Here is a 27,989-nt window from a genome sequence, read left to right as displayed (position 1 = left end):
TTGCGAATATTTGCGAATATTCGCGAATTCGAATATGGCCTATGCCGCTCCGGACCATCCTCTTCGGGATCCCCTGCATCACCGGCGCTCTTTATCGTCGTCATCACGTTATCGCGCACGCGTCCCGTCATCCAATAGGAGCGGCGTGCGCAGCGACGTGATAACGGCGATGAAGAGACGCAGCAGAGATGGTCCGGGGACGCGATGGAGGGCGACATCCAGGGCAGCGGTGAGCGGCGGGCAGCGGTGAGCGGTAGGGACAGGTGAGTATAACCTCCTATACTAGTGGTCTTAAACCTGCGGACCTCCAGATGTTACAAAACTACAACTCCCAGCATGCCTGGACAGCCGTTGGTTGTCCGGGCATGCTGGGAGTTGTAGTTTTGCAACATCTAGAGGTCCGCAGGTTGGAGACCACTGTCCTATACTTTACATTGCACGGATCCCTCAACATACGATGGTTTCAACTAACAATCGTCCATTTGGAACCAATTACCATAGTATGTTGAGGGACCACTGTATATATATATTAGTGTTGAGCGGCATAGGCCATATTCGAATTCGCGAATATTCGCGAATATATGGACGAATATTCGTCATATATTCGCGAATATTCGCATATTCGTTATATTTTCCTTTTATTTGCGCATATGCGAACATTCGCGTATGCGAAAATTATCATGTGAAAACAAATTACAAAATTTACATTTGCGAAAATTCGTATACGCGAAAATTAGCGTATGCTACTTTTCGCATATGCGAATTTTTGGATGGCAGTCTCACACAGTAGTATTACAGCCTTCTTTACACCACACAAGCTGGAAGCATATACGAATATTCGCAAATACGAAAATCAACATACGCAATAATCAGTAAATGCGAAAATTACATACACCAATATTCGCACATGCGAACATTAGCAACTACGAAAATAACATGACATAAATATTCACATATGATAATTTTCGTATATGCGAATGTTTGTGTATACGAAATTTGTATAAGCTAATATTCACGTATGTTAATTTACGCATATGCGAAATTCCGCATATGCGAAAATAAACAGGATTATAACGAATATGCGAATATACGCGAACATATGATGAATATTCGTCCATATATTCGCGAATATTCGCGAATTCGAATATGGCCTATGCCGCTCAACACTAATAGGTAACAAAAATATTCGGTGTTTATCCAATGATAAAAAAGTGTCTCACAGCAAGTGACATTTCGACCAGCTCGCCAGGTGAAATGTTTTCTGCGAGACCCTTTTTTTTTAATGATAGGATATACACCGAATATTTTTCGTATTTCTTGTGTATTGTTCTGATATCTTCTGTGCTGTGTAAAGTAGTGTTGCTCACTAGTGTTGCTCACGAATATTCGCAATTCGAATATTATTCGCGAATATCGCGAATTCGCGAATTTCGCGAATAAAGCGCTATATATTCGTAATTACGAATATTCGTTTTTTTTTTTTTTTTTTTTTTTCACAGTACACATCACAGTGATCATCCCTCTCTGCTTCCAGCTTGTGTGGTGTAAAGAAGGCTCTAATACTACTGTGTGAGACTGGCACGCGAAAATTCACATATGCGAAAATTAGCACATGCGAATTTTCGCATATGCGAATTTTCGCGTATGTTAATTTTGTATATGCTAATATGCACATATGATAGTTTCGCATACGTGAATGTTCGCATATGCGGAAATAAAACGGGAATATAACGAATATGCGAATATCCGCGAATATATGACGAATATTCGTCCATATATTCGCGAATATTCGCGAATTCGAATATGGCCTATGCCGCTCAACACTATTGCTCACGAATATTCGCAATGCGAATTTTATTCGCGAATATTCGCGAATATAGCACTATATATTCGTAATTACGAATATTCGTTTTTTTTTTTTTCACAGTACACATCACAGTGATCACCCCTCTCTGCTTCCAGCTTGTGTGGTCTAAAAAAGGCTCTAATACTATTGTGTGAGATTGGTGCGCGAATTTTCGCATATACGAAAATTTGCATATGCAAATATTCGCACATGCGAATTTACGTTTATGTTAATTTTTGTGTTATTTTCGCATACGCGAATTTTCACATATGCGAAAATCAAACGAGAATATTACGAATATGAGAATATGCGCGAATATATGACGAATATTCGTCCAGATATTCGCGAATATTCGTGAATTCGAATATGGCCTATGCCGGTCAACACTAGTGTAAAGTAGTGAGCTCTGACCCGGACCCCAGAATCTGCATGCACCACGTACAATCCAACATTTTGAAAGAAAGGAATGTGCTGTTTTTTATTCTCTGCTTTATGTACATATATATATATATATATATATATATATATATATATATTATTGTTACGGTTAACGCTCCGGCAGACACGCTGGCTGTGAGCACTATCCTCCCATATCTGCATCTGCCGGCGGGGCTAGGATTCGCATCGTGGGACACGCCTGCATGTGAGTCCCAGCCCGTCAATCACCGCTGCTTCCTTCTGTCTCCTAGAGGCACCGGCGCATGTGCCCCCATCCCCTAGCGTGCACGCTGGTGCTCTAAATTTTAAAGGGCCAGTGCTCCCTTAATTAGTACTTGCACCTGCACCTTCCTTTTAAGTTTCTGCACCTCCCCCCACTCACTGCCAGACCTTTGTTGCCCTAGTGCCTTAGAGAAAGCATTCCTGTATTCCTGCTTATCCGTATTCCAGACCCTTTGTTCCGTGACCTGACCCTGCTCCTCTGCCGCCTGCCTATTGACCTCCTGCTACGTTCTTGACTACACTCCTGTGCTGCCTGCCCGGACCTACTGCTATCCAGACCACGAGTTGCTGTATCCCTCCTATGCCTCAAACCTCCTCAGCTGTCTGTGTGGTCGAGTTGTGCCAGGTGTAGCGACCTGGATGCCGCCTGCCGCTGCAAGTTCATTGCGCTTTGCGGCAGGCTCTGGTGAAAACCAGCAGCACCTTAGACTCCGCTCCCTGGTACAGCCCACATCATCTGCCACACAGGTCCAGTGGATCCACTACTACCGTCTCTATTCCAGCCTACTGCCGTGAGTCTTACAACTGTGTGTGTGTATATATATATATATATATATATATATATATATATATATATATTTGTGTGTGCATATATATATATATATATATATATATATGTATATATATATATACATACACACACATATATTTATTTATTTATTTAAGAGTTGCCTGTATACATCTGAACACAATTTATATGTAGAGTGCAAGAAGGAGATTTGTAAACAAGGCTCGGTTTCCAGCTGACTGTCAATCAAGCAAGGGCAGGGATGGAAGAGGGAGCAACATTCTAACCCTGAGCACTTTATTGGCTTGTGAATGCTTCTTTGACTCTTGGCACCAGAGAATAAAAGCATTTTTCTATGTTATGGGAGCACAGACAGACATAGTGGATAGGTGTCCGATCATGGAGGGACCGACAGCTGGAACCTCTGCGATCTTCTGCCTGGCACCTGACTTGCTCCATGTATGGAGCGATCCTGCACAGATTACTGTTGACACACATCTCTATGGGAGAGCTGGAGATACGCAAAGATTGAACATTTATTGTCAGAACGACGGGTTTGGACACCCGTGGTTGCGATGTCACGCCATGTCCCCTCCTTTGCATGCCTATGGAAGGGGGTGTGATGGCTGTGGTCGCTCATCACGCCCCCTTCTATGGACATGAATGGAGGGGGCATGGCATGAAGCATGACCTCAGCCGCCCTAACCTGGCATTCTAAACATCAGTGTTCAGATCGCAGGGGGTCCCATCATCCGGACCCCTGTGATTATACATCTTATCCTTTATCCTTTGGATAGAGGATAAGATGTCTAGGGGTGGAGTACCTCTTTAATCTTGCTTGTGAATGACTTACCTTTTATCACAGGAGGGGATCTAAATCATCTTTGGCTCTAAAAATATGCCTCCAATTATGTGACTTCTAAAACCAATTGACTGAGTAATGATCCAGTTAGAGCTTCCAGTTCTGCGTTTAATCATTGTAATCAATGTAAATTACTTTGTAGAAACTTCTCACATTAAAGAGTCTTTCCTCTTTGATCAGTGTCAGAAAGCCATGTTCTACAAATTAATGCTGTAGCAAAATAAAAAAATGAAACACTCCAAAAAGAAGCGGATACTTATTGGCACTGGATGAATATAAAAACGTGTATTACCTCCCCCCCTTGGGATGACCATAAAGGACTTTACATGTGTTAAGAATATCTGAAAACAGCACTTTTTGGGGGATTAGAAATTGCAGTCTATTTGTTTTTTTTTAAGCCCGCTGAGTACATAAAAAAATGCATCAAAAACATAAACATAAAAACATAAAAAATGTATATGGTTGTGTGTTCAACTTGGATATGCGCTTCTATCAAACTCTCAGCCCCTCCATTATAGTTAACGTAAAAAAAGGATGTGGTTGGTTTAGAGTAGAAAAAAAAGGTGAAACAAATGAAAATCCTCATAAATTAGTTCTACGTTTTGTTGACTTTTGTATTCTAGCCAAATGAACTATGTACACATTTTATTTTTTTTCCAATAATTATACAATAGAAAATAAGCAAATTTGCAGTCTTGGTTAGAAATGTGCGACTATTTTGTGTCTACAGCTACTATATGAATCTATATGTCTCCGTGGCAACAGACTACAAACAAGCACTGTGTAGTCTAATAGGCCATTTGTACTTCTTCGTATTCATCCACCACTTCTTAGTGGCTGTAGACACCAAACAATAAGGAATTTCTAATCTTTTTAAAGCTTCTTAATTTTCAGTTGCAGATGCAGGAAGACAACAAAGAAAATAGGGTTGCAAAAGGTATTTATAGACTTAAAGGGGTTATCCAGGATTAGAAGATCAGAGCTGATTTCTTCCAAAAAACAGTGCTTTGTCTGTCCCCGGGTTGTATGTGGTACTGCATCTCAGTCCCATTTAAATTAATTGAGCTAAGTTGTCATACTACACACAACCTGGGGACAGACGTGGCACTTATTTTGGAAGACATCAGCTCTGTTTTTCTTTTCCTGGACAACCCCTTTAAAGGGTAGCTCCCACCATCCTATTTTTTTTTTCCCGCTAGCCCGTTCCCTCCTCCCCCCCCCCCCGCATACCCCGTTCCCTCATTACACTTGCAGTTACTGCAAAGTCCGGCAGCGGGCGTGCAGGGAAAGCTTCGGCAACGAGGCAGCGGCGGCGATGTGCGGGAGGAGTGGCCTCCAAGCCAGTGGCCGGGGAGCCAATGCGCTTGCTCCCGCCTGTCTGATTGACAGGCAGAGAGCGAGGGCAGTCTAACTGAAAAAGGACTGATTGCCACTCCAAAATCAGTCCTTTTTCTTGGCCGGTTTTTAAATGTAAATTAAACCTTTTTAATGGAAAAAATATAAATAAAAGTATATTAGAGATATGTTGTAGTACATAAGTACTACAACATATCAAAAAATAAAGTTGGTGACAGTGCCCATTTAAAGAAGGAATGGCAATAATTCTAATTATTTCATGTAAATGTATCAAGTTGCCCTCAATTATTTCTCAGTTGTCTCAAATTTTATGTCCATCACTCTTCCATAAATATAGACTTTTATGTCCATCATTTTTCCATAAATATAGACTGGCCAATTACGGTGGCATATAGGCAACCGAAATATAGCTGTTTCTGCATCTTTTTCATGCGATCTTCACTTTTGCACTGTACCATCTCTGCACTATTATCTTGACGAATGTATTTGTCTCATATATGATGCACTTTATATATATCAACTTTATATTATGTTAAATTATGTATTTTTGTATTAATTGTCATTTTCACTGTATGCACACTTAATAGCTTTGTATGCTGCATTTAAACCACCTACTTTGGTCACATGACATGCTTGAAAAAGGCTGCACAGGCAGCGGAAACATTGCTCTTGTTTTTGTATATGGAATAAAGCCCCCTTATCTTTCTTCACCATTTTTGGAGTGCTGCCACTATCTTTTGCTATTTATCTGGATTTGGGCCCTTGACCGGGGCCAACTAGTTGCCTGCACCCAGCTATTTTTTTTCCTGATTTTCTTTGTTGTGCTGCTCTTCCATTATTTCTTTCTATATATATACACCAGTGTTTCCCAGGGTGCCTCCAGGTGTTGCAAAACTGCAATTGGGCATGCTGGGAGTTGTAGTTTTGCAACAGCTTATTGCAGTGTTAGTCAGGGTATGGCAGTATTGTTGTGTTCTGATATGGCGTTGTTATTCAGTCACAGTATGGTTGTATTTTTCTGTTCTGGTATGGCATGTTTATTCAGTCAGGGTACGGCAGTATTGTTCTGGTATGGCGTTGTTATTCAGTTATGGTATGGCGGTATTGTTCTGTTCTGGTATGGCATTGTTATTCAGTCACGGTATGGTGGTATGTTTCTTTTCTGGTATGGCGTTTTTATATAGTCACGGCATGGTAGTATTGTTCTGGTCTGGCAGTGTTATTTAGTTACAGTAGAGATATTGTTCTGTTCTGGTATTGCAGTGTTATTTAGTCACAGTATGGAGGTATTGTTCTGTTCTGGTATGGCGTTGTTCTTCAGTCACGGTATGGCAGTATTGTTCTATTCTGATATGGCATTGTTATTTAGTCACAGTATGGAGGTATTGTTCTGTTCTGGTATGGCATTGTTATTTAGTCACAGTATGGAGGTATTGTTCTGTTCTGGTATGGCATTGTTATTTAGTCACGGTATGGAGGTATTGTTCTGTTCTGGTATGGCATTGTTATTTAGTCACAGTATGGTGGTATTGTTCTGTTCTGGTATGGCGTTGTTCTTCAGTCACGGTATGGCAGTATTGTTCTATTCTGATATGGCATTGTTATTTAGTCACAGTATGGAGGTATTGTTCTGTTCTGGTACGGCATTGTTATTTAGTCACAGTATGGAGGTATTGTTCTGTTCTGGTATGGCATTGTTATTTAGTCACGGTATGGAGGTATTGTTCTGTTCTGGTATGGCATTGTTATTTAGTCACAGTATGGTGGTATTGTTCTGTTCTGGTATGGCATTGTTATTTAGTCACGGTATGGGGGTATTTTTCTGTTCTGATATGGCATTGTTATTTAGTCACGGTATGGGGGTATTGTTCTGTTCTGATATGGCATTGTTATTTAGTCACGGTATGGAGGTATTGTTCTGTTCTGGTATGGCATTGTTATTTAGTCACAGTATGGTGGTATTGTTCTGTTCTGGTATGGCATTGTTATTTAGTCACAGTATGGAGGTATTGTTCTGTTCTGGTATGGCGTTGTTCTTCAGTCACGGTATGGCAGTATTGTTCTATTCTGATATGGCATTGTTATTTAGTCACAGTATGGAGGTATTGTTCTGTTCTGGTATGGCATTGTTATTCAGTCACAGTATAGAGGTATTGTTCTGTTCTGATATGGCATTGTTATTTAGTCACAGTATGGAGGTATTGTTCTGTTCTGGTATGGCATTGTTATTTAGTCACGGTATGGCAGTATTGTTCTGTTCTGGTATGGCATTGTTATTCAGTCACAGTATAGAGGTATTGTTCTGTTCTGATATGGCATTGTTATTTAGTCACAGTATGGGGGTATTGTTCTGTTCTGGTATGGCAGTGTTATTTAGTCACAGTATGGAGGTATTGTTCTGTTCTGGTATGGCATTGTTATTTAGTCACGGTATGGCAGTATTGTTCTGTTCTGGTATGGCATTGTTATTCAGTCACAGTATAGAGGTATTGTTCTGTTCTGATATGGCATTGTTATTTAGTCACAGTATGGGGGTATTGTTCTGTTCTGGTATGGCATTGTTATTTAGTCACAGTATGGAGATATTGTTCTGTTCTGGTATGGCATTGTTATTTAGTCACAGTATGGAGGTATTGTTCTGTTCTGGTATGGCATTGTTATTTAGTTATGGTATGGGGGTATTGTTCTGTTCTGGTATGGCATTGTTATTTAGTCACAGTATGGAGGTATTGTTCTGTTCTGATATGGCATTGTTATTTAGTCACGGTATGGCAGTATTGTTCTGTTCTGATATGGCATTGTTATTTAGTCACGGTATGGAGATATTGTTCTGTTCTGGTATGACATTGTTATTTAGTCACGGTATGGGGGTATTGTTCTGTTCTGGTATGGCATTGTTATTTAGTCACAGTATGGAGGTATTGTTCTGTTCTGATATGGCATTGTTATTTAGTCACGGTATGGGGGTATTGTTCTGTTCTGGTATGACATTGTTATTTAGTCACGGTATAGGAGTATTGTTCTATTCTGGTATGGCATTGTTATTTAGTCACAGTATGGAGATATTGTTCTGTTCTGGTATGACATTGTTATTTAGTCACGTATGGGGGTATTGTTCTGTTCTGGTATGGCAGTGTTATTTAGTCACAGTATGGGGGTATTGTTCTGTTCTGGTATGGCATTGTTATTTAGTAACGGTATGGGGGTATTGTTCTGTTCTGGTATGGCATTGTTATTTAGTCACGGTATGGAGATATTGTTCTGTTCTGATATGGCATTGTTATTTAGTCACGGTATGGGGGTATTGTTCTGTTCGGGTATGGCATTGTTATTTAGTCACGGTATGGGGGTATTGTTCTGTTCTGGAATTGTTATTTAGTCACGGTATGGGGGTATTGTTCTGTTCTGATATGGCAGTGTTATTTAGTCACAGTATGAGGGTATTGTTCTGTTCTGGTATGGCATGGTTATTCAGTCACAGTATGGAGGTATTGTTCTGTTCTGATATGGCATTGTTATTTAGTCACGGTATAGCGATATTGTTCTGTTCTGGTATGGCATTGTTATTTAGTCATGGTATGGGGGTATTGTTCTGTTCTGTTATGGAATTGTTATTTAGTCACGATATGGGGGTATTGTTCTGTTCTGGTATGGCATTGTTATTTAGTCACAGTATGGGGGTATTGTTCTGTTCTGGTATGGCATTGTTATTTAGTCACAGTATGGGGGTATTGTTCTGTTCTGGTATGGCATTGTTATTTAGTTATGGTATGGCGGTATTGTTCTGTTCGGGTATGGCATTGTTATTTAGTCACAGTATGGAGGTATTGTTCTGTTCTGGTATGGCATTGTTATTCAGTTATGGTATGGCGGTATTGTTCTGTTCTGGTATGGTATTGTTATTTAGTCACAGTATGGAGGTATTGTTCTGTTCTGGTATGGCGTTCTGTTGAGGGCAAATTTAGGTTTTGCCTAGGGTGGCAAAAATCCTTGCACCAGTGCTGAGGAAATCTGTCATTGTTTGAGAGCTGTAAACTGTAACTTTTCTGGAGCTAATTGGGGTTTTCAGACTGATAAAATCCCCTTTTTATTTTTTCAGCCAAGTGTCAAAGAGGCAGGGCCGTGCAGCTCAAGTGCCACAACCTGGCATACCTTCTCATTCATCCTCACCTCCAAGTCCCCCCCTTGACTACATCTTGGGCCCTGTATGTCAATTAAGGAATGGCTGAGAGATGAGGGTAATCAAGGAGGCGTGCCAGGTTGTGCCTCGTGTGCAATTTAGCTCCGCCTCCTTGACACTTGTCTGATAAATTAAAAAATATTAAATTTTATAAGTCTGCAACCACCATCATCTCCAGAAAAAGGTTTGTTTTCATGCCCTAACAGCTATCCAACAGTGTCTGCAGATCATAGCAGCAAATACAACTGATTCCCCTAAAGCATAATTCTGTTCAAGCAGGAGACTCAGGTCTCAATCGTAAAATTGGTGGGGGTCTCATCGATTAGAACCCCAGTGATCATACATTTCTTCCCTGTCCTGTGGATACATGATAAATGTTGTCCAACCAATTCACTTTAATTGAACACTAAATTGCTTTTCAATAGATGAATAATTTCAGAATGCCTGAAACATATTAAATAATAATCCTGTTCGCCTAGGGAACGCTCCTCATTTATTCTAATTTATTGTGCAACCTGCCATAGCATATATACTGATGCATATCTGTAAAAAGTAATTATATGGATACATAATAGCTATGACGTATACATGACAAAATTATAACATACATTTAAATATAGAAACGATCATGGATCCATGGTTAAATAATATTGATCATTGGTTGAATAAATCATTAAAAAGGTATTCCAGTGGAAAATATATGTATTTTTAAATAAACTTGTACCAGAAAGTTATACACATTTGTAAATTACTTCTATTTAGAAATGTTAATCCTTCCAGTACTTATCAGCTGCTGTATTCTACAGGGGAAGTTGTGTAGATCTTTTTAGTCTGAACACAGTGCCCTCCAGTGTTGCCACCCAGAGCAGGAGATGTTTCCTATGAGGATTTGCTTCTACTCTGGACAGTTCCTGGCATGGACAGAGGTGTCAGAAGAGAGCACTGTTGTCAGACTGGAAAGAACGATTCAACTTCCTCTGGAGCATACAGCAGCTGATAAGTACTGGAAGGATTAAGATTATTATGTAGAAGTAAGTTACAAATCTGTTTAACTTTCTGGCACCAGTTAGTTTGAAAACATTTTTTTCCACTGGAGTACCCCTTTAAATAAATAAATATAACATAGTAAGCTGTAACAGGGATTTATAATAAGACATATGCTTTATTGATCCTCTTAAAGGGATACTCCGCCCCTAGACATTTTATCCCCTATCGAAAGGATAGGGGATAAGATTTCAGATCGCGGGGGTCCCCCGGGATCTCGGCTGCAGCACCCACTTGTTGCGGCTTCCGGAAACGCTGGAGGCTTTGGCTCCCGACCATGGTGACGTGAGATCGTGACGTCACGACTCCGCCCCCGTGTGACGTCACGCCCCGCCCCTCAATGCAAGTCTATGGGAGGGGGCGTGACAGCCGTCACGCCCCCTCCCATGGACTTGCATTGAGGAGGCGGGGCGTGACGTCACACGGGGCGGAGACGTGACGTCACGATCTCCCGTCACTGTGGTCGTGAGGCGTTAGGATGAGATCCTCCAGCGCTGCCGGAAGCCGCAACAGGTGGGTGCTGCAGCCGAGATCCCGAGGGTCCCCAGTGGCGGGACCCCCACGATCTGACATCTTATCCCCTATCCTTTCGATAGAGAATAAGATGTCTCGGGGTGGAGTACCCCTTTAATGTTATATAGCTGTGACATGAGCCTTGAGATTTAAGAAATCCAGGCCTGGGGTATAACTAGTGTTCATCCTGCCGACTACCTGAGAGATCTGAGCACCTGTGATATTATGCATTCAGATGAGCACGCGTTGTTCAAGCTAAAACCTTCCAAATTCACAGGGACGCAGACTATGAAAGGCAAAATAATTTACTCCGGACATCTGAATACTACAAATGATGGAGAAATAGCTGTGTAGACAAATACTGCTCTACATAGTAATGATGACTGTGACAGAAAGGGATAAGCATTAAACCTCTAGCTCATTTTATACGCTATTTGGATTGTTTGGATTGTTCCTGTCTCCGTCTTTCGTGTCTGGTTTGAATCAGTAAATCTTTTTTCTTAATAAATCATCTATATGACCGAGCACAGTGAGCGCCATATAATGCTACGTTTTCTCTACAAGTGATAATAAGTGGCTGCACAAAGCTTTACCTGAAGATAACAGCTGATCTCCAGGGCAGCTTAGATAGGAAAACTTCTTTAAAGGGGTAATCCAATGGAAAACAATGTTTTTAAAGGGGTTCTCCGGTGGAAAACTTTTATTTTTATTTTTTATCAACTGGTGCCAGAAAGTTAAACAGATTTGTAAATTACTTCTATTAAAAAATCTTAATCCTTCCAGTACTTCTTAGCTGCTGAATACTACACAGGAAATTCTTTTCTTTTTGGAACACAGAGCTCTCTGCTGACATCATGACCACAGTGCTCTCTGCAGACATCTCTGTCCATTTTAGGAACTGTCCAGAGCAGCATATGTTTGCTATAGGGATTTTCTCCTACTCTGGACAGTACTTAAAATGGACAGAGATGTCAGTAGAGAGCACTGTGGTCATGATGTCAGCAGAGAGCTCTGTGTTCCAAAAAGAAAATAATTTTCTATGTAGTATTCAGCAGCTAATAAGTACTGGAAGGATTACGATTTTTTAACAGAAGTAATTTACAAATCTGTTTAACTTTCTGGCACCAGTTGATAAAAAAAAAAAAAAAAAAAGACTTTTCCACCGGAGTACCCCTTTAATACCAACTGGTGCCAGATTTAATCTGCGGCACCCCAGACGTCCGGTGACTGGCGATGCGACACTTGCATTGAAGGGGAGTGGCCGTGATATTACGCTGTGTGCAGCAAAGAGATTGCAGGGGTCCACAGCGGCGGGACCCCCGTGATCAGACATCTTATTCCCTATCCTTTGGATAGGGGATAAGATGTCTAGGGGCGGAGTACCCCTTTAACATACTGGGACAGGCATCAACTATCCAGACCTGCTGGGAGTAGTATTTTTGATACAGTTGGATAGCCACAGGAAGGGAAACACTGGTGTAGCAGATAAAGTCACACCCGGCTCTTTGTGCCTAGGTTGGCCCAAGTACCGTCCCAAATATATGAGAATTAGGGGTGAATGAAGCCTCAAGGCATTGTTGCCTATTCAGGTCTTATATGCAAAAGGAAAATATTTTTACCCCCGTACCCACCAAGATATAGCTGAAAATGCATGTTAAAACTTATGGTGGAGAGAGGGAGAGTGGACTTTGTCATAGTTTATCTCGCGAGGGAAAGTAAGAGAATTGCACAGTATGTGACATGACCGATCAATAAAACATAGAGTGGACCCATTGTTGTATTTCTGCCACTCTTGTATTTCTGACATACATAACCGTAATGAGGGACATTTATCAATGTTTGCTTATGTATTCTTTTTTTTAGTAATTTTTTCCTTACTTTTTTTTTGCTTATGTGCGACGTATTTATCAACTGCTTTCAGCCTGTTGATAATTTTCTTTCACGTAAGCATTTTTTCCTTTTTTACTTTGGTAGTAGCTTTTTCTGCTCCATGTTTGAGCTGGAGTAAATTTAGTCAATTTTTAACGCTGTTGCGACTTTTTTTTGCGCAGTTGCGACTGTCGCAGTTAATAAATACCTGACTACCCGTAGTCCATTTTAAAATTATTACTACATAGTAAATTTTAGGAAAACTTGCTTTTCTCGCTTTCCAGTCAAAATGTCGCACGAAAAATCGAGTAGTCGCAGTTGAGACAATTTTGCGACAATTATAGTAAAGAAAACCTGACTAAACCCGTTGATAAATGTCCATAAATATGTCTTATTATATTGAATATAACATGCCAATTTTCTCCTCTAGGCATAGAACAAAACTCCTTGGAGGGTCCCAGCAGGTCCACCCAATCAACTTCAGTGTCCAACGGGTTTAAGCGCCATTTTCTGAGCCATAAATTGGACTGTGATAACCAACCCCAGGACCCCGATAGATTGTTTCAGAGATGTTTTCTTGCCACTGTGACAACAATCAATGTCCAAGGACCTTCGTGAGCTCAGCTGTCATTGTCACAAGTATGTATGGATCATTTCCAAAATGGAATTACATTGTGTACTGACAGCTTCATTACCTCCAGTATATTTTCTATTGGTTTTTGTTCATGTACCAATGTCAGAAAAAGCTCCCACAATATGTAATTTCCTTCTTTGTATGGGAATAACCTTCACCCCCAGCAGCGTGATTCCACATAATGATGAATTTCAGACAAAACTTATTTTTGTTCAGGTTTTCAAGTGGTAGAATTGTCCTGTTCTCAAGTCTCAAGAATTATAGGTTTGCATTTCATGCTAGGCCATTTAAAGAGGAAGTCCATGTAAAACACAGGCATAAAGAGATATGAGAAGATGATAGCTGGACCTTCATTGGTTTCAAAGTGATTATAGGGGTACTCCAAGGAAGTATATGTGTAAAGAAAAGCTCCACACTAGATGGATATGTTCACTGTAAACCATCCTGCCTGCTGTGCATGGCCCCTGTGGCCCCTGTTGTCTTCTCTGGCTGCTTGATGTTCTTTGCCATCCTTCAGCCCCCTTGCCTACATCTCCCAGTAATCATTGCAGCTCTGCTCTGCCAGCCCCCAACCTCCTGCTTTGAGCAGCAGATTCAGTGTCTGATTGGCTGAGGCTGCACACACCTCCCAGTTCTCAGCACTAAAGGGAACATGAATCATCAGTGCAGGGCAGAAACCAAATGGTCTGTGTCTCTCTCAGGAGGGTGGGGGCTGCTTTCAGAGAGGGGTTTAGACAGAGAAAGAGTGGATGACTGCATGATGTCATTCCTTCACTTCATACATGTGACAACCAAAGAGGGGAAACTGCTCTATATAGCTATTTTAGACAATTAACTAAGTTGATGAGAAGGTTGGGCTATAGGTTTAGTTCCCCCAGAGTACCCCTTTAATATAGGTGGACTTCTGACAGACCCTGATCTTTGATAAGTACTACCTTATTTTTTGCCCTATAGCACGCACCGCCATATAAGACGCACCCTGTTTTAAAGGTGCAAAATCTAGAAAAAAAAGATTTTGCACCCAACAGTGATCTTCAACCTGCGAACCTCCAGATGTTGCAAAACTACAACTCCCAGCATGCTCGGACAGCCGTTGGCTGTCCGGGCATGCTGGGAGTTATAGTTTTGCAACATCTGGAGGTCCGCAGGTTGAAGACCACTGGATAGGAGGTAATACTCACCTGTCCCGCTGCTCCGGACTCGTCACCGCTCGTCACCGGTGCCCTGGATGTCGCTCCCTCGCTGTTGCCGCGTCCCCGTGGTATCCCCGACGCTCCGGACGTCTTCTTCCCCGGGATCCACGCTCTCTGTCGCCGTCATCACGTCGCTACTCACGCCGCTCCTATTGGATGACGGGACGGCGTGCGCGACAACGTAATGACGTCGAAGGAGAGCGCCGGCCATGCAGGGGATCCCGACACGGAGCAGACACCGGCAGGTAAGGTCCCTCCCGGTGTCCTGTAAGCTGTTCGGGAACTATGATCTCTGAGATGTAATTCAACATTAAGGCTATGTTAAAGGCTCTATTGCAGAGCCGTAAAAGTGCAGCATGCTGCACTGTTTTGTCCAGTAAAATGCGGGTAACAATAACAGAAACCTAGATGATCAAAGTCAATAGCATCTGTCAGACACTGCTGGTGTCAGGAGTGCCATGGATCTGTTAATACCATTTTTTGTTGTTGTGCTCCAATAATGGAGCAGGGCAACAGAACAGACACTAGTGTGAACCCAGCATAATAACATAGAACATAGGAAATCAACGCTTTTGTCTCAAAGCATTACTCTCACTTTAAAAAATTTATAAGATGTGAAAAACACGTCAAAAGTTTTTAATGGTGGGGTCTTAGTGGTCAGAATCCCACCGATCATTAGAACCTGCTGGGATAAGTGTGTGGCTGAGCACGTCTCTGCCCAGCTCATACAATCATTACGCCTGGTGGAGAACATTCCTCATGGAGGCTATATGGCAGCACGTTGAGGTCAAGTGGCTGAAAACCAACAAATATCACGAATTTGTCCTATTCAAATTGATATAATACATGCACAATATTTGCAGGGCATTGGACAATGTGCATCCTATTTTTAATACTGACAACATTTTATGAAGTTGCCAAATGGCCCACCATGTATGACATAGCTTTCCAGGTCTGAAACAGTTCTCTCTTCTGGCTAGTAGACTCACATTTTTGCGGCAGTCTCAAGGCTACCTGATTCAGGCATAGACAGGTCGGTACTGTGTAGGTAGGTGCCAGGGACGAGTAACCCAATGGAGGTAATAAGATCCCGGCACTCGAATAAATGCTTGAAGAAATTCTTTAGTTTATTTAATGCATAAACTATATAAAGCAGCACGCGTTCCGGCTTTACAACAGCCTTTCTCAACTGCAGTTGAGGAAGGCTGTAGTAAAGCCGGAACGCGTGCTGCGTTATATAGTTTATGCATTAAATAAAGAATTTCTTCAAGCATTTTTTCGAGTGCCGGGATCTTATTACCTCAAAGCTACCTGAGACTTTATTTCCCTAAAAAGACAATTAAAGTTCAGATTTAGCATTAATTCTCTCAAGATCATTTCAGGTGGACCTGGGTCAAGAGGTGTAGCTTGTATCTTCTGGGCCCGATGCAAAATCTGCAACAAGGCCCCATGTGCCATTCATAATACAGGTTTCTTTTTTCTCCTTTCCAGCACCGGGGTAGGGGGGAGGGAGAATCAAATTAAAGTAGCAAGTAAATTATTGTACTGCCTTGAGACCCCAATCCCTTTCATGGGATATTAGGAAAGCAAAGAGGGGGAGAGGTTGAGGAGAAGAGGAGCAAAAGTGCAAATTCGGTATTAAATATATGTATTTATGTTTAAATATCTAATGATATATTAGTTCTTAGTAAATTTCAGTTTTTTTTTGGTTGTTGTTGTTGTTATTGTTGTTTTTGTTTTGGTGAGTGGTTGTGGTGTTGTTGTTTGAAGTAATATCCCTCTCCCAAATCTCTCACGGATGAGATGTATAAAAGGAGAGAGAGGATGGATTAAAAAGAGAAAAGATGGATTAAGGATGTTTTAACAACAAAGATGTTGCGATATCATTACAAAATCGGAGGTGGGTTATATACCCATCTGATGATGGAGTTGGGATAGTCAGGTCGAGGCTGGTTAACGAGAGGGCTTAGTTTTGGCCTGGAGAGTTGGGGAAGGAGAATTACCAGGTGATTAAGATAAGATAAATGAAGGAAAAGAGAGAAAGAAAGGGGAGAAGGGGAAAAAAAGGAAGGAAAAAAAAGAGGGAAAAAAAAGAAAAAGAAAGAAAAAAGAGAGTATAGAGAGATTGATTGTTAAAATGAATGGAGAGAGATGGAGAGGAGATTTTTAGGAATAAAGGAAAGAGGGAGGAAAGGAAGGAAAGAGATACCAAATATGCATCATTCATTCTGATTATACTTGGTTTTATGTCACTAATTCGTAATTTTTTTTCTATCACTTTCTCACAGGTCATTGTGCTAGAATTCCGTGTTTTCGCACAGCTGCTTGGCTTCGATCTCCCGCGCCTTCTGCCTTACAGCACTCATGCCAGGCATTTCATCAATAAACATCTATATTGCCTCTTTTACATTGTTTGTCTTTGTGTGGCATTTGTACTAATCTGGCTTTTCCAGGAACACAGTCACATTGCTTGGAAATAAAAATTCCCTGTGGATTCCGATGGTGTTCCAATTATAAGAAATGCTTGTCTGATGAATGTGTCTGGCCCTAATACACTATTACAGAAATGTAAAAATTTGCTACTGTCTCACCTTTATATTTGATAAATGGGCTCTATTCTTTCAAATAAAACCTAACCTCAGCATATTCTAAATACCAACTCTTACATAACCCATGAATTACATAGCAATTCCACCTTTTATCTCTGTACATCAATGTGGTCAGACCACCAGAATACCTTATGGCATCTGCAATGCATAAGTTATTGCATAGAGAACTGTCAATGTCTTAATAGTGTGTTTCCATACTTAGGCAAATTAATGCAGTTTTTGAAGGCAAAACAATGAAGGTATCATGAATGGAGGCTTTATCTAAAGAAAAGACAAACACTTCTCTTTTTTAATTCATACTTGGGTCAAAAAACCTGAATGTGGAAACATATCATAATGCAGTCACTAGGAAGTGTACTACCCCTCCCCCCCAGAACGAACCTGTATAGCCAAGGAAGCAAATCTGACAATGCCTTATCTTTAATGTATATAGTATTGCTATATTGCCTTATCTAGGCCTTTAATGGTTCAATAGACCCATCATATGTCATTAAATCTTTACCCTTGAATAATAATGACTCTGTTGTCTCTGTCCCTGTCTACACAGCAAAGCTTAAAGTATATCTGTCATTCAAAATTAAACTTTAGACATGTAATATTTGACCATCTTGGTAATGTGGTTTACAGCTGGGAGAGAACAGATTTAGGGCGCGCTTATTCCATCTCTAACTACGAATTGGACAGGGTCTGGACACTGGATTTAAACTAATATGAAACCCTTTAGTTTCCTTTGCTTACAAGACAAGAAGTCTCAATATGCCATATCTGCCACTTTCACAATGCATTCATAATATTTTCTACTTCTTTAGACCATAAGAAGTTGTCAGTTTTTGTATATGCACCAAACTACATGTATATCCTGATGCCTACACAAGTAGGGCCATGGTGGTTAGAGCTTAGTCTTGTGCCTTTAATCTATGAGGTACCTTAGGGATTGCCTTTTTTTTTTAGCCTTGGCCTCGAGTATTCAATGAGGCGATGAGTCTTCTCCTCTTTTTCATCTATAATACATAGAGAAATCAATGGTATCGAGAGAGGTTTTATTATTTCAGTTGAAGACAAGTCAGGGTTTATAATGAGGGCTGGGCCAGAAGAACAAGAAGACAAGAAGAACTTCTATGGAAACCTTTGATATGAAAGTTGAAGACTCTTTCTCCCATTTCGACAAACCTTCCTTGGGACTTATCTCACTTTTGGAACCGTCCAAACAACATTCAAGTTCTGTAATATTCGATAACCAAAGAAGTCGTCACTAAAGCAACAAATTATTTCGGAATCCCGAATGAGTTGACACCAGGCCCCTTGAAAGATGTAATGAGGAAGACTTGAAGAACATACTTACATTCTCATTTGCCATCATGTTACCTAGAACAACTAGGTTTTATCTTATCATCTTTACAAAAAAAAAGTATAAAAAATATATATATATTTATTTATTTATTTTTGCAGTATTTCAGTAAAGTATTGATCAAATAAATTCTTCACATAAGCCTTTTGCCTTCTCTTTAGAGCATTGGTTTCAAACTGTGGCCCTTCAACTCCCAGCATGCCCGGACAGCTTTTTTTTTGCCTGAGTACCACTTGACAGTACATTCCAAAAATTGTACCCCCATATTAGAGACATTTTTGTATGAATATAATAGTATATTCATACTATAATATGAATAAAGTATAATTCATCTGCTTTACTTTAATATATCTTCTCCTCCCTATCTCCCCAGTCCCACGATTCACAGGTGGCATCTTCTGTGAATCGGGGGACTTTTTGTTTACTTTTACTTTTCTTCACTATCTGGCCTAGACCGCCATTAAGATTTTTCCCAGACAAGACTTGTCTCCACAGAACCTGCCAACCAAACATTTTAGGCTCCTTTATCCAGTACAGTAACCACCTCTTTACAAACTTCCCATGTGTATTGTTGCACATAGTAAAAGCTCCCACTTTGTGTCACCATAAAGTAGTTAGGCCTCTTCTGTGACCCAATATATAGTTTGAGGCCCCCATACTGTCCCACTTTGGTGCACCACTGCTCCTCTAGTCCGGGGACCTATTGTTATGGCTAATAGCAGTAGGTGCCCAGTCAGCAGAAGCAGTGGAGCACTGAAGCTAATGGTAGTTACTGCTGACAGCAGCCCGGTGCCCGTGCTTCTCCTCTGCTGTCCTACTGCGCTGCTCCTAGGTGCAGTGACACCAGTCTACCAAGAGCCAATGCTAATTTATTTTTAAGTGGCCCTGGCCACTTTAGAAGCAGTAACCAGTGGCTTTGGCCACCATTACTGATTTTTTTTATAGTACCTCCTGGAGAACTGCTAAGTAACCCTGGGGGTACTTGTACCCCAGGTTGGAAACCACTGCTCTAAAGGAACTGCATTGTTTGCATTCTTAGACTGATCCAGGAAAAAGGACATATTTAAAAGTTATCTCATACTTATTTAGTCACAGAATTACCCAGGCTCCATAGAAAAGCATAGTCAAAGCTCCTCACCCTTCCCTTTTCCTGTCCATTCCAGAACTGCTTTTCCTATAAATCAAGACAACTAATAAAATAAGTAATATATAACTGTGATTAAACGAATATTGACTGAAGAGGGCTGATTTGCATAGATGTAAAAAATTTGCATTAACATTTTATGAAATTTTTACTATTTTTCCACATCAGTCGTAGATTGTCGAAAAGACTTTTTAGTTCCATTTCCATTTTTCTGCTGTACTGCTTTGAGATAATGTATGTGCATAATTCTTTTTAGATCTATTTATTGTATTTTATGCATTTTCATATTATACCTGACCAGTGTTAATTATTTTTCTTTTGTAATAAATCAGATGTAAAGTTATTTCTTCCAGTGCTCTCGAGGTCGATCATTGTCTCCAATGAGGTTTTGACATGATAGTCAATGCATTGGCCCTGATTCACTAAGAGTGGAGTGGAGTTTTGTTTATGGGTTTTGATTCCCGTCAGGTATTTATCCCAAGTATTTACTAATGTTTCCCTACATTTCGTACTTTTGCCTACATTTTGCTTGAGCTGTGGGGTTTTCCAGAGCTGAAATTCACCGCATTTTCTGTGGAAACCTTAGTGAGTATGTTCCAGGGATCTGTACATATGGTGAGGGGTTAAAATACATATAACAATGCAAGTACAATGACCCTAAACAGTAAATGACACTGATAAAGAGGGGGCGAGGGCCCTGCCTGCGAGGGCTTACAATCTACAGGGAGGGAAACAGTATGTGAGGGGGACAAGCTGCTAAGGAGCAGGTAGAAAAGCAGACGGTTTTAGGGCAATACCTTGGCCGCCGGGTTAGTGTAGACTTTTATAAATTGATGGCTTTTCATGTTGCTTTTGAAGGTCTTGATGGTGTGTAAGAGCCAGATATGTGATTCTCTTCCCAGCCTTGATATTTCCCTCCTTGGGCTTCTCATTTTAACACTAGACACATACTCCCTCTGCTGCAGGCTCTCATCTCTTACCTTTGAGGGTGCTCCCAAGTTCCAGAATTCTAATGATGACTATATTAATATTTTAGCGTGTTATCTCTATGCCATCAGCATATTCCATAGGACTGAATGCAGAATGTTCACATAAAACCTTTTCAGTGTGGATATTACAGGTTACCTTTCCATTTTTATACACTAGACATGCATAACAATGCAGGGCCATGAAAGAAATAATGCAGCTAGGAGTTCAGCATTAGGGGGCAAAACACATAACGCATCTGAGGCCTCAGTAGCCCCCCCCCCCAACCCACCCATGTAACGTATGTTTACAACTGCAGAAGCTCTGCAGAATGTAAAAAACTAGGTTAACTTCCGCTTTGGAGGCTCCGTTTGGGCAAGACGACTGCACGTTAGAAAGCAATGGAGCCCGACAGACCCCATTAAAGGAGTCTGTCCAGTTTTCAGTATGATGTTTGTTCGCTTGATTAGATATGACAAGACAAAAAATAAATAAAAAAATTAAATACTGAATGCTGTGTTTTATTTGTCTTGTCATCTGGATGGATTCTACAACAAGGGCCCTGAACGGAGCCTTCGACACTAATGTAAACCTAGCCTAATGCTTACAGTACAGTTAGGTCCGGTGACTACAGAGGGCATCTTGTCTTATCAGACATATATATACTTTCCTGGCACTTTTTTTTTAGCCCCCAGCCCATTATATACCCTCTATACAAATGTGGCAACCTGATACCCCTGTACAGTACCATTCCTCAGCTCCACCCCTCCTAACAAATATAATGACAAAGTGCGCCAGGTGGTAAAAGTGTTCCACAAAATCATAATTGTGCCCGCACAGTAACCGTGCCCCCATTTGTACCCTCCTCATAATAATAGTGCTCCCCAAAACTCTCCCCCCCCCCCCATACTCCTGTAAGAATATCACAATATCACAATTTTTTTTAAACAGGTTCCCTATTTGGCTAACATAGATATAGCATAGCCTACAGCAAACACATATTCAAATAAAATAATATTGTACCAAAACAGTACCAGCAATGTAGATACAGTGGGGGAGATTTATCAAAACCTGTCCTGAGGAAAAGTTGCTGAGTTGCCCATAGCAACCAATAAGATTGTTTCTTTCATTTTTTTAAAAAGGCCTCTGCAAAATGAAAGAAGCGATCTGATTGGTTGCTATGGGCAACTCAACAGCTTTTTCTCTTGACAGGTTTTGATAAATCCCCCCCCCCCCCAGTGTCACCAGGATCAAGCTCAGAAGTACCATACCAGAACCAAGTTCAATACAGGCTTGACAAGACAGTCCAATAGTGATCTGAAGCTGTTTCATGCAGAATGAATATTTACATCCAGTGTATCAACGGGGACATTTTCTCTTATTGAAGTCATTCTCTTTACCTTCTTCTCCATCTGGCCCAGACCACCATGATGACTTTTTCTGGCTCGGACTTTACGGAGTTTGTCTCCCACTTTTTTTTGGATCTATTGTGTGTATGTCTGTAGCTTAGATGAAGGGGTAGTCAGCAGATATAGTCAAGAACTTGATAGGAGGGGGCATCAGGGACTATGTATGTATGAAGGATTTTACCCTGTTTTTTTGACTGTGATTTGTCTCAAATTTCCTTTTATGTCACTTTTTGCGACAAATAATTGCGCCAAATGGTTTAGAACAAAATCACTGATTTCACTTTGTTAGTCGTGATTTCAGTTACAATCATTCTTTGGTCTGGAATTCATTAATTGCGACTTTTTGATTTGGCGCAAGTTTAGGCGCAAATACCTTCATTTAGGCGTAAATCTACAAATCTACAATAAAGTGACAGAGAAAATAGCTACAACAATAGAATGTCCCAAAGTCAGATTTACTGGCTGGAATTCTGGGGTCTGCGCCTTTTGTAGGGCTACATTTGTGCCAAAATTACAAACTTGCGTACGACAATTGATAATTTTGGCACAGATATGCTCCATTTGACGCAAAAAAACATACATAAAAATCACACATTGCTACACCATTATTGATACATGTCCCCCTATGAGCTTAGTCATTATTATTTTGGAAAAAGATTTCAGCTTGGCCAAGTCCCATAAAACGTAATGTTTAATAAATCCACTTAAAAATGATATCCACACTAAGAAGTAGGAGCAGACAAAATCTTACATGTTTCGGTAACGCAAACCTTAGTCATAGATCTATGACTAAGGTCCACATTGTTACGCCTAGCGCTCCGGGTCCCCGCTCCTCCCCGGAGCGCGTACGGCGTCTCTCTCTCCGCAGCGCCCCGGTCGGTCCCGCTGACCAGGAGCGCTGCACTGTCATGGCCGTCGGGGATGCGATTCGTACAGCGGGACGCGCCCGCTCGCGAATCGCATCCCAGGTCACTTACCCGTTCCCGTCCCCTGCTGTCATGTGCTGGCGCGCGCGGCTCCGCTCTCTAGGGCGCGCGCGCGCCAGCTCCCTGAGACTTAAAGGGCCAGTGCACCAATGATTGGTGCCTGGCCCAATTAGCTTAATTGGCTTCCATCTGCTCCCTGCCTTTATCTGACCTCCTCCCATGCACTCCCTTGCCGGATCTTGTTGCCTTGTGCCAGTGAAAGCGTTTTGTGTGTCCAAAGCCTGTGTACCAGTACTTCTGCTATCCACCCTGACTACGAACCTTGCCGCCTGCCCCCGACCTTCTGCTACGTCCGACCTTGCTTCTGTCTACTCCCTTGTACCGCGCCTATCTTCAGCAGCCAGAGAGGTTGAGCCGTTGCTAGTGGATACGACCTGGTCACTACCGCCGCAGCAAGTCCATCCCGCTTTGCGGCGGGCTCTGGTGAAAACCAGTAGTGACTTAGAACCGGTCCACTAGCACGGTCCACGCCAATCCCTCTCTGGCACAGAGGATCCACCTCCTGCCAGCCGGCATCGTGACAGTAGATCCGGCCATGGATCCCGCTGAAGTACCTCTGCCTGTTGTCGCCGACCTCCCCACACTGGTCGCCCAGCAAGCCCGACAGATTGCCCAACAAGATCACCAGCTGTCGTACTTGACCACCATGACTCAGCAACTCCAGTCGCAGCTACAGCAGATTCAGTCTCAGCTACAGCAGCAGCAACCATCTCCTCCGCCAGCTCCTGCACCTCTTCCGCAGCGAGTGGCCACTCCTAGCCTCCGCCTGTCCTTGCCGGACAAATTTAATGGGGACTCTAAGTTTTGCCGTGGCTTTCTTTCGCAATGTTCCCTGCATTTGGAGATGATGTCGGATCAGTTTCCTACTGAAAGGTCTAAGGTGGCTTTCGTAGTCAGCCTTCTGTCTGGAAAAGCCCTGTCATGGGCCACACCGCTCTGGGACCGCAATGACCCCGTCACTGCCTCTGTACACTCCTTCTTCTCGGAAATTCGAAGTGTCTTTGAGGAACCTGCCCGAGCCTCTTCTGCTGAGACTGCCCTGTTGAACCTGGTCCAGGGTAATTCTTCCGTTGGCGAGTACGCCATACAATTCCGTACTCTTGCTTCTGAACTTTCCTGGAATAATGAGGCCCTCTGCGCGACCTTTAAAAAAGGCCTATCCAGCAACATTAAAGATGTTCTGGCTGCACGAGATACTCCTACCAACCTGCATGAACTCATTCATCTCGCCACTCGCATTGACATGCGTTTTTCTGAGAGGCATCAAGAGCTCCGCCAGGAAAAAGACTTAGATCTCTGGACACCTCTCCCACAGTCTCCATTGCAATCTGCGCCTAGGCCTCCCGCCGAGGAGGCCATGCAAGTGGATCGGTCTCGCCTGACCCTGGAAGAGAGGAATCGCCGTAAGGAAGAGAATCTTTGTCTGTACTGTGCCAGTACCGAACATTTTTTGGTGGATTGCCCCATCCGTCCTCCACGTCTGGGAAACGCACGCTCGCACCCAGCTCTCGTGGGTGTGGCGTCTCTTGATGCTAAGTCGGCTTCTCCACGTCTCACGGTGCCTGTACGGATTTCTTCTTCAGCCAGCTCTTCCCTCTCAGCCGTGGCCTGCCTGGACTCTGGTGCCTCTGGGAATTTTATTCGGGAGTCCTTGGTGAATAAATCCCGCATCCCGGTGACCCGTCTTGTCAAGCCACTCCACATTTCCGCGGTCAACGGAGCCAGGTTGGATTGCACCGTGCGTTTCCGCACGAAGCCCCTCCTAATGTGCATCGGACCTCATCATGAGAAAATTGAGTTTTTGGTCCTCCCCAATTGCACTTCTGAAGTTCTCCTTGGACTACCCTGGCTTCTACACCATTCCCCAACCCTGGATTGGTCCACAGGGGAGATCAAGAGCTGGGGTCCCTCTTGTTCCAAGGACTGCCTTAAACCGGTTCCCAGTACTCCCTGCCGTGACCCTGTGGTTCCTCCTGTATCCGGTCTCCCTAAGGTCGTTATGGACTCTGCCCGCCTTAAGAAGTGCCTCTCCCCCCCTCCCAGTCCAGTCAGGCAAGCCTCGGTGCCTCCTCATGGCCCTCGTCCTGGTGTCACACTGCCCCGTGCCAGGCCTCGCCCTCTGCCCTCCCTCCCCATTCCCACTCCTGCTGTACTGCCTGCCGTTGAGGAATCCCTCCATCCTTTCCCGGTGTCCTCATCCCAGGGGAGGCAGTTACCGGACAAAGAGAAGGGGAGACCTAAGGGGGGGGGGGGTACTGTTACGCCTAGCGCTCCGGGTCCCCGCTCCTCCCCGGAGCGCGTACGGCGTCTCTCTCTCCGCAGCGCCCCGGTCGGTCCCGCTGACCGGGAGCGCTGCACTGTCATGGCCGTCGGGGATGCGATTCGTACAGCGGGACGCGCCCGCTCGCGAATCGCATCCCAGGTCACTTACCCGTTCCCGTCCCCTGCTGTCATGTGCTGGCGCGCGCGGCTCCGCTCTCTAGGGCGCGCGCGCGCCAGCTCCCTGAGACTTAAAGGGCCAGTGCACCAATGATTGGTGCCTGGCCCAATTAGCTTAATTGGCTTCCATCTGCTCCCTGCCTTTATCTGACCTCCTCCCATGCACTCCCTTGCCGGATCTTGTTGCCTTGTGCCAGTGAAAGCGTTTTGTGTGTCCAAAGCCTGTGTACCAGTACTTCTGCTATCCACCCTGACTACGAACCTTGCCGCCTGCCCCCGACCTTCTGCTACGTCCGACCTTGCTTCTGTCTACTCCCTTGTACCGCGCCTATCTTCAGCAGCCAGAGAGGTTGAGCCGTTGCTAGTGGATACGACCTGGTCACTACCGCCGCAGCAAGTCCATCCCGCTTTGCGGCGGGCTCTGGTGAAAACCAGTAGTGACTTAGAACCGGTCCACTAGCACGGTCCACGCCAATCCCTCTCTGGCACAGAGGATCCACCTCCTGCCAGCCGGCATCGTGACACACATGACCGAAAGGCGTCAGATTTTATCCGCTCTTACTCCTTAGTGTGGATTTAATTTTTAAGTGGATTTATTAAACATTACGTTTTATGGGACTTGGCCAAGCTGAAATCTTTTTCCTTTTCCTATGGACTACAAGTGATCCTGCTACGGGTCATCCATGCTAGCCGAGATGCCCATAACAGGTGAGAGCTGGTTTGTGTTTTGTTGTTCATTGATTTTTACCTGATACATCAGGATATGGTGAAAAATGTTTACCATATGTTATATATTATGGCCCTTATTTACTAAGAGTGTTGTGTAGGTTTCTTTGTGGGTTTTAATTCCCTACAATTTATTTTCTACGGTATTTACTAAGGTTTCCCTACATTTTCCACTTTCCCTACACTTTGCTTTTTTTTTACACATGCTCTGATCTGTAGGGTTTTCCTCAGCTGAAATCCACCACATTTTCTGTGGAAACTTTAGTAAATATGTTGGGATTTTGTGAAAATGTCGGGAACACACCCCTTTACTGTGACCACGCCCCCTTTTCCCGACGGCCATGCCCCTTTTTGGGTTTTCTTAGCAAAATGGAGAGTTAGTTGGTTTTTTTCATTTCAGGCGCAATTTCAGACGCAAATTCAGGCGCAGACAGAATTTTAGGCGCAAATTCTGGCACAGACAGAATTTCAGGCGCAATGCGCCTGAAAATTGCGCACGTCCCGACAAAACATGTCGGGTTTGCAATAGTAAATGAGGGCCTATATGTTTTCTTGTTCTAACTTTGAACCCTATATGCATGAGGGATGCCACTAATGGTAACTGTATGTAGGAGGTATTCATTGTGGAGTTCCCTGTTCCTTGGATAGACACAGATTCAGTGTGAAACCAACCTTAAAGGGGTACTTCGGTGGAAAACTATTTTTTCAAATCAACAGATTAACAGATCAAACAAACATACTATGTCAACAGAGTTTAAAGGGGTATTCCAGGCCAAAACTTTTTTATATATATCAACTGGCTCCGGAAAGTTAAACAGATTTGTAAATTACTTCTATTAAAAAATCCTAATCCTTCCAATAGTTATTAGCTTCTGAAGTTGAGTTGCTGTTTTCTGTCTAACTGCTTTCTGATGACTCACGTCCCGGGAGCTGTCAAGCTCCTATGGGGATATTCTCCCATCATGCACAGCTCCCGGGATGTGACATCATCATTGAGCACTTAGACAGAAAACTTCAGAAGCTAATAACTATTGGAAGGATTAAGATTTTTTAATAGAAGTAATTTACAAATCTGTTTAACTTTCCGGAGCCAGTTGATATATATATAAAAAAAAGTTTTTGCCTGGAATACCCCTTTAACAGATTTCTAAATGACTTCTATTTAAAAATCATAATCCTTCCAGTACTTATCAGCTGCTGTATACTACAGAGGAATTTATTTTCTTTTTAATTTATTTTCTGCCTGACCACAGTACTCTCTGCTGACACCTCGGTCCATGTCAGGAACTGTCCAGAGTAGGAGCAAATCCCCGTAGCAAACCTCTCCTGCTCTGGACAGTTCCTAAAATGGACAGAGGTGTCAGCAGAGAGCACTGTGGTCAGACAGAAAAGAAATTCAAAAAGAAAAGAAATTGCTGTGGGACATACATCAGCTGATAAGTACTGGAAGGATTAAGATTTTTAAATAGAAGTAATCTACAAATCTGGCACCAGTTGGTATTAAAAACATTGTTTTCCATTGGAGTACCCCTTTAAGGAAGTTGTCACAGCAATGCTGACACCTCTGTCTGTGTCAAGAACTGGCCAGAGCAGGAGAAAATCCCCATAGCAAACCTATCCTGCTCTGGACAGTTCCT

The 27,989-nt window shown here is 42.6% G+C and overlaps 1 protein-coding gene across 1 annotated transcript in view; it reads left to right on the top strand.

Moving 5' to 3' along the window:
- SHISAL2A (shisa like 2A) overlaps window positions 1-20,169 on the top strand; it is a 122,292-nt gene extending 102,123 nt beyond the window's left edge. Inside the window, exons 3-4 of the mRNA XM_056532227.1 lie at window positions 13,329-13,537; window positions 17,014-20,169. Coding sequence (XP_056388202.1) covers window positions 13,329-13,516 — 188 coding nt within the window. The 3' untranslated portion in view covers window positions 13,517-13,537; window positions 17,014-20,169. The remainder of the gene's footprint in view (window positions 1-13,328; window positions 13,538-17,013) is intronic.
- The last annotated feature ends 7,820 nt before the right edge of the window (window positions 20,170-27,989 follow it).

The sequence above is a fragment of the Hyla sarda genome, chromosome 7, assembly GCF_029499605.1.
Source record: "Hyla sarda isolate aHylSar1 chromosome 7, aHylSar1.hap1, whole genome shotgun sequence".
Classification (NCBI taxonomy): domain Eukaryota; kingdom Metazoa; phylum Chordata; class Amphibia; order Anura; family Hylidae; genus Hyla; species Hyla sarda.
The sequence above is the reverse complement of the archived record's forward strand: the minus strand, read 5'-3'. Positions and strand labels throughout refer to the sequence as shown.